Here is a 7,775-nt window from a genome sequence, read left to right on the forward strand (position 1 = left end):
CAGATAAATTAGCAAAACATTGTAGAAAAAACTATGTGTTGAACTTTGTTAATTTCTGGAATGTCTGATTTATTATTGGACGATAAACCTCTCTAAAGACTTTTTATTTTAATGAATTAGTCCCAGCTTGCATTAAAAAAAAAAAAAAAATTTGCTAGTTAGCAAAATAATAATCAACCATTGGCCAATTAGTTACCTTATTAGTATTGTCAATTGAAAATGTAAAGCAAATAAAAATAGAAAAATGATCAACCATTAGCCATAATGTCATAACTGAAGATACTCATTAAGCCATTATATATGCATCACTTTTATTGTACGCAGTATTATACCATATTATTACAGTACTAATAATATTTAATCGACATAGGTGATGCCATGCTTATTAAACAAAGATTTTGTGCTGTAATTAATTAAAAGGTTGCAGTTAAGTCATTTTTGCTAAATATCCTTTGCAAGCGTCTCACTTCCTCAGGGCTTATTAGGGTTATTTCCGAAGCTATTTTAGCTGGTAAATTGCCTCCGAACAGGGCTTCCGATGTAATTTGTACACCCGGGTTTGCGCCATTCAAGGCAACAAATGCAAGTGCTCGAGTTTTACCAACATTAATCTGGAAGTGAAGCAAGAATTGTGGAAAAATCATGACATCACCGGCCTCTAACCTTTTGTAGTAAGCCGTATTATTTGTGTCAACTATCCCAGCAATGATTGTTCCATGTATAACAACGATGATCTCTGATGTTCGATGAGAATGGACAGGGACAAATCCACCCACGTCCAAGTCTAACCTAGCCATGGAAAGGCCTAGACCATTTAAGGCGGGGAACTCCTCAACAAAAGCTAGAGTTATGTTGTTTCCGTATATATTGTTGAAAGTTCTTTCACCACGAAATCCAGTGAAAACAAAGTCATCTGTTGTGACTTTAGCAGGATCTTTACAAGGGTAACCTTTCGGTCCCCTTGGGAGGGCACGGTTTGCAACACAGAAATCGACTTCAATGATATTAGCTTGGCTAAGAGAGGAAAAAAGAAAGAAGATGAAAAAAATGGGAAGACTATTCATCTTAGGAACAATGTACGGTATTTGTGGTGGATCTAGTATTGTGGATTCGACTTCTCGCATTTCTTAAGAACAAATAAGCACACAATATATAGGGAATAGGGATACATTGCACATATACGGAAGCGTCCACAAAGTAAAACGTAAAACATAAACAGAAATTTCAGTTTTAAGCAACTAACCTTGTTCTTAATTATACAATTAATATACTGATTCATACATTGATCACTGTATTAATTTAAGTATAACACGCAACGCAAATTAACTTGAAAAGTTGAAATAATGTTTTAGTTTTATTCATACTCCGGAAATTTTACTAATTCATTAAGTTTGGAATTTTACTAATTCAAAGTACAAAGTTGGAGTATAGCCTAATATTGGATGTTGTATCTCTTGAGTCTTCTGCCCACTTTCGTCCCCTCAGTACCCAAATGCTCACCTCTCACCTAATCGCCTTCGACGACTCTAACAGATTGAGTATTTGAGTGACGTGCGGCTACACACAACCTCGATATTTAACTTGAATCAAGTGATAATTGATAATTAGGGCATGCTTGGATTGAGGGTAATGTATTAAAGGGGTAATAAAAGTCAAACTAAGGTAATTGAAGGTGATGATGAGGGGATGAAGTGGTGGCAAAGGGAACAAGCTAGTGTTGGCAAGAAGAAAATAAAAGGGAAGGGGGGACAAATACCCTCATCATGGGGGGAATAGTTACCCACCATCCCACTAAGGTGATTATTACCCTCATTTGGGGATAATTACTTCCCCTTTTCCTCCCTTCTCCTCACAACACCACCACTACCACAATTTCTCATCCCAATACCACCACACCACCCTCCATGCAACCACCATAATTTACCTTCATTGTCCTTTTATTTTGGTGGTTTGACTTTTATTACCCCAATAATCCATTACATCCCTTACAAGTTACAACCACCGTAAGGGTAAAATCTTTATTAACTTGGCTCGGGTGTGACTCAAAGTCAAGTTAATAAAATTGTAGATTTATCACCGTGTGGGAACAGTCAATCCACTTGCAAGCCAACTTGTTGCGTTTAATTTGGTTTCTATTAGACTACGTGTTGCCATCTGACATACTTATGTTTTTTTATTTAAAGAAAATTGTGTATGAAAATTGGGTATGTTAATTTAATTTCTTAGTTATTAGTTTGTTAAAATTAATTGTGTTGGAAGTTGAATTTGAAGTGAGGTATATGTAAAAGTAAAAACTGGGTAAAAGAAATTAATAATCTTAAGTCAAGATTGTAGAAGAAAAATTGAAGTAAGAGATATATCAAGTTAGTGGAAGAATGAGAAAGATGAGAGAGAAATTATTATTCACTTGACCGAAGTTCAACGATGCCCATAGTCCCTACGGTCAAGTGATACTTGACCCTCCATAAGATTCACAATATTGACAAATATGTAAGACCACTCCCATCAATGGGGAAAAAAAACTCCTCACCACTATCTCGCTACCACTTTCTTACTCCTCCACATCACTTTCCTTACATACAATTTTTTTTACAATAAACTCATCCCACCAATGAGCAAAAAAAAAAACTCCTCACCACTTTTACTTTTACTATTCACTAAACCCCACCACACTTTCTATTTCCCACATACTCCATCCATTTTGTATTTATTCAATTATATTAATAACTTAAATGAATTCACTACAAGAATTTGTATCTTTAACGACAACCTAATTACGACGGGTCAAAAATCCCGTCGCAAAAGCCTTTTGCGACGGGGCTAACAACCAAACAATGACGGGAATTATCGTCACAAATGTCTTTTACGACGGGTTTACGACGGATTTACGACGGGATTTCTATTAACGACGGCCCCCTTTTATGACGGGTTCGCGACAGAAAATCCCGTCGTTAATCAACGATTATTGGTCTTTCGCGACGGGATTTCCCGTCGTTAATAGTATAATTTTTTGTAGTGATTTTAACAATTAGTTAAGATAAATTATTTAATTTACGTTATTTACGTTAATTATTTTATTTACGTTATTTTTATATCTATTTTTAATATTAATGATAAAATTAATAAATAACAACCGGAAATAAAATTTTCGAAAATATATGCTACTGGAAATGTTCAATAATTTTCAAAAAATAACACAAATTTTAGTAATACTTAGTATGAAAAATGATTTTGATGATTTTAGAGAGAGAAAAATGATTTTTGAAAATGTGTCAAAATATAGCAAATTTGGTCTTTATTTATAGATCTTGAAATTTTATGACCGATGGTATAATTTTATTTTATTTTTTTTAATTATTTACGGCAAAATTAGCCCTTAAAAGATTATAGCCATTGCAAATTTCAAACAAATTTTTGATTGGTTTAAATTGTGACTATGACACATGTCACACGGTCATTGGACCGTTAACTACACATGGTCAGCACAAAGGGAATCTTTCCCTTTTTTTTGGAGTGATTTGCATGTTTAACGTAAACTTGTACCATATTGCATGCAAGTGGGTTAAATTTTGCCTGCAAATTACAGCAAGTGGGGCCCAATAATTTTGGTGAGCAAACAGCAAAATTGGAACGCCATGCGAGCCTTTTTCCATTTCCTCGCGAGCATTTTCCAGTTAACCCATTGCTGTAGGTCGTGTATTTTTTTTCCTCACGTTTTTTTGCCCGTGAGCAATTTTTTTTTCCCCATTGATGGGAGTGCTCTTAATGTAAGTGTTTTCATACTTCACTTAGGTCAAAATCTTAACCCCCTAGGCAATAAAATGTGGGGACATGTAAAAGATGATTCTGCCTATTTTTTTCTTTTATTAATGTTCTTAATATTTATTAATTATTTTGGTGTTCAAATGAGTAGGGAATGAGTTGTAAATTGCATCATGGTGCTTTTAGTGGATTTGAGTTGGGTGTTTAGTTTATTGTTTGATTTTCCAACAAAATCCATGCAATTGTTCAATTAAATAAAAATAGTATCAACTTTTTTGAAGAAAATTAACATAATAAAAAATTTATAATAATAAAAAAATATTTTTTTAAGTTATAATTTAATTTAAATTATAAGTGGTTAAAGTTAGTACTATGTACATAATTGAGTAAGAAAAAGAATTTGAGATGAGGTATATCCGTATATGTAAAAGTAGGTGAGAGAAATTAGTAAGCTTGAGATAAGATTTTAGAAAAAATTAAATAGGGGTTAGATTGAGAGGTAAGGCAAATTTGTGGAAGAATAGAAATAATGAGAGAGAAATTGTTTTACATTTGATTAAGGGTCAAGGATGCAGATGATCTAAGGCCCTGTTCTTTAGAGCTTAACTGAACTGAACTGAAATGAATTGAACTGAACTGAACTGAACTGAATTGAACTTAACAGAATATATTACGAAATAAATAATAAATAATAAAAAATAAAAAATAAAAAATAAAAAATAAAAAATAAAAAATAAAAAATAAAAAATAAAAAATAAAAAATAAAATAATAAAATAATAAATAATAAAATAATAAATAATAAACAATAAATAATAAACAATAAATAATAAATATAAATAATAATAATAAATAATAAATAATAAATAATAAATAATAATAATAAATAATAAATAATAAATAATAAATAATAAATAATAATAATAAATAATAAATAATAAATAATAAATAATAAATAATAATAATAAATAATAATAATAAATAATAAATAATAAATAATAAATAATAAATAATAAATAATAATAATAAATAATAAATAATAAATAATAATAATAAATAATAAATAATAAATAATAAATAATAAATAATAAATAATAAATAATAAATAATAAATAATAAATAATAAATAATAAATAATAAATAATAAATAATAAATAATAAATAATAAATAATAAATAATAAATAATAAATAATAAATAATAAATAATAAATAATAAATAATAAATAATAAATAATAAATAATAAATAATAAATAATAAATAATAAATAATAAATAATAAATAATAATAAATAATAAATAATAAATAATAATTGATAATTAATAAATAAAAAATAATAATAAAAAATGTTAACTAATAACTAAAGAATAATTATTAATTAATAACTAAATAATTATATAATAAATAATAATAATAATATGTAGTTGATTACTCAATAATTACAATAAATGATAAATAATAATAATAATAATAATAATAATAATAATAATAATAATAATAATCATTCATATTTAATAACTGATAAGGAGTTGCAGATTGCTGTTGGTCGTTTTAGATCAATGTCAGGATTGCAACAAGTCTATAGAATACGGAATTTTGGTGAACATGTGATGGTGGGGTAACAAATGGAAAATGAGTGGCTATAAATTGTCCAACAATGTGAGTGGGTGAAAACTAATATTAAAGTATTGTGAGTGGGTAAGTTATGGTGGGCCAAATAAGAGTAAAAATAGAATAAAGTAGGAGTGTAAAGAACTTCCAGGAACGGACTAAAACGGAAAGCGTAAATAACTTTTAGGAACGGAGGTAGTATATGATTTGGCAGGAAAGAAATAAGAGGAAGTTCCAATCTGTTATTCGTCGCCCAGCTGATGTTGTGAAAGAAGTCCAGATGTGGGTTCATGCTAAATTTTTCCTTAGACCTAAGTTGATGGGTTTGTTAGCTTAGGTATTGTGTTGTTTTGTTGGTTTGGCATGCAGCTTGCTGCTGTTTAGCTTGTTTTTTCGGATTGTATGAAGTTTGCTCTTATTGTTTTTTGGTGTTAATACAATTACTATTTACCAAAAAATAACTGATAGCTCAATAATTACAATAAATGATAAATATTAATAATAATAATCATTCATATTTAATAACTGATAACTAAATAATTAATAACTAAAACTCCCTCTGTTCCATAATGTTCCTCATGTTTAGTATTCATATATATGGTCAAAGTTTAAAAACTTTGACCGTAATTAATAGTATGATTAAGAGTATAAATGTTAACTTGTGGGATATCATTGGATTCGTTTTAATATAAATTTTCTAAATATCAATTTTTTATAATTTTTACTAATACGAAATTAAAATTATTAACGGTCAAAGTAGTGCATTGGAGACCGCGCATAATAGAAAAGTGAGGAACATTATGGAACGGAGGGAGTAATCCGTAACTAATCAATAAATAATAATATAAATATAAATAATAATATAAGTAATAATAATAATAATAATAATAATAATAATAATAATAATAATAATAATAATAATAATAATAAGCTTGTAACGTTTTGGTGTTTTCTCATAATAATAATAATAATAATAATAATAATAATAATAATAATAATAAAAAATAATAATATTATTATTATTATTATTATTATTATTACTATTATTAAATTAAATTGAATTGAATTAAATTGAACTGAACTGAACTGAATGCTCCTGAACTGAACTAAACTGAACTGAACTGAACTGAACTAAACTGAACTGAACTACCAAATAAGTCCTGAAACTGAAATTAAGCCAAAAAGAACAGGGCCTAAGACTCTATGAGGGGGAGCAACCTTAACGGGAAGTGATAAATCCAAGGAAAAATTTCACTTCTTCCAAGGAAATCAACTATAAAAAAATGTGGATTTCCTTAGCAGAAGTAAAATTTTCCTTGGATTTATCATTTCCCAACCTTAACATAGGAGGTCTGTCAAGTACTGATTTTTGTTTAATGATGACACTGAATGTCTATCGAATGTATTGGTTGATTGACCCTTGTCAACTTCTTGACAGGTTGGCCGGGCAAGAAAATGCTGCAATTTATTTATATTTAATTTGTAATCTTAATATATTAATAGAGTGTCGCTTAGGAAATATTAGAAATCGGCCAATGAGAAAAAAATATTTTTTTTAATTATTTTAGAATTAAAAAAATCGAGCGCCACATAAGTAAATACTCACAAATTAGATATAAGAATTTAAATAAATTTTAAAATGTAAAAATTATCTTGCTTATAAGAGATGAACTATAGTTAAAAGGAATTTTGAAATAAACCTCAATGTGTATGGGTATGTAAATCCATGGGGTGAATTAAGATTCACTTTAGCTTTTTATTTTATTTTATTTTATTTTTATTCCCACCAAACCAAGAATATTGAGTTTTATGTAATTCATTTTATTTATTTATTTTAAGTTTTTTTTCCAATTGATTTATTTTGTTCTTATAATATTTTTTTTGTTGGGTGACTTTTTTTTAATTTATAATAGTAACTCATATTAATGTTTTATTTATTTGTCCACACTTACTATTTTTGCTGCATTGTGGATGATAATTACTTTTTTCTGAAGATCGGTCAAGGTACAATTTTTATGACTATTTCTTAAAAATAATTAAAATTTCTGTACGGAGTAATTAATATTTTGTTTACGTGTGCATACTATTGTTATTTAGTTCGGAGTACGTATTATCTTTCAACTTTAATAGTCAAATTAGTACTCCATATTATTGATACGGTTTTTTCATGAAATGCCCCTGAGGTTTGCAATAATGCACCAAATACCCCCGCGCGTTTCAATATACATAGTATACCCCTATTTATCCGTACTGTTCATTAAATACACCTGTACTTAACGGACGTTAGCCTGCCGTTAGTTGTGTTTTACCATTTTACCCTTAATTCGTATTTGGGACTATTAAGGATAAAAAACCCTAAAAAAAATCAAAAAATAAAATAAAAAATACCCATCTTCTTCTCGTTC

The 7,775-nt window shown here is 28.4% G+C and overlaps 1 protein-coding gene across 1 annotated transcript; it reads right to left on the minus strand.

The window, feature by feature from the left end:
• Positions 1-279: 279 nt before the first annotated feature.
• On the minus strand, positions 280-1,099 carry LOC110793909 (auxin-binding protein ABP19a-like). The gene has a single exon (XM_021998845.2). It carries the CDS (start codon positions 1,062-1,064, stop codon positions 414-416), a length of 651 nt encoding a protein of 216 aa, XP_021854537.2. The 5' UTR covers positions 1,065-1,099; the 3' UTR covers positions 280-413.
• Between the last annotated feature and the right edge of the window lie 6,676 nt (positions 1,100-7,775).

Source organism: Spinacia oleracea, chromosome 5 (genome assembly GCF_020520425.1).
Source record: "Spinacia oleracea cultivar Varoflay chromosome 5, BTI_SOV_V1, whole genome shotgun sequence".
NCBI lineage: Eukaryota > Viridiplantae > Streptophyta > Magnoliopsida > Caryophyllales > Amaranthaceae > Spinacia > Spinacia oleracea.

Coding starts and splice junctions, on each gene's coding strand:
- LOC110793909 (XM_021998845.2), bottom strand. CDS start 1,064: ATGAATAGTCTTCCCATTTTTTTCATCTTCTTTCTTTTTTCCTCTCTT.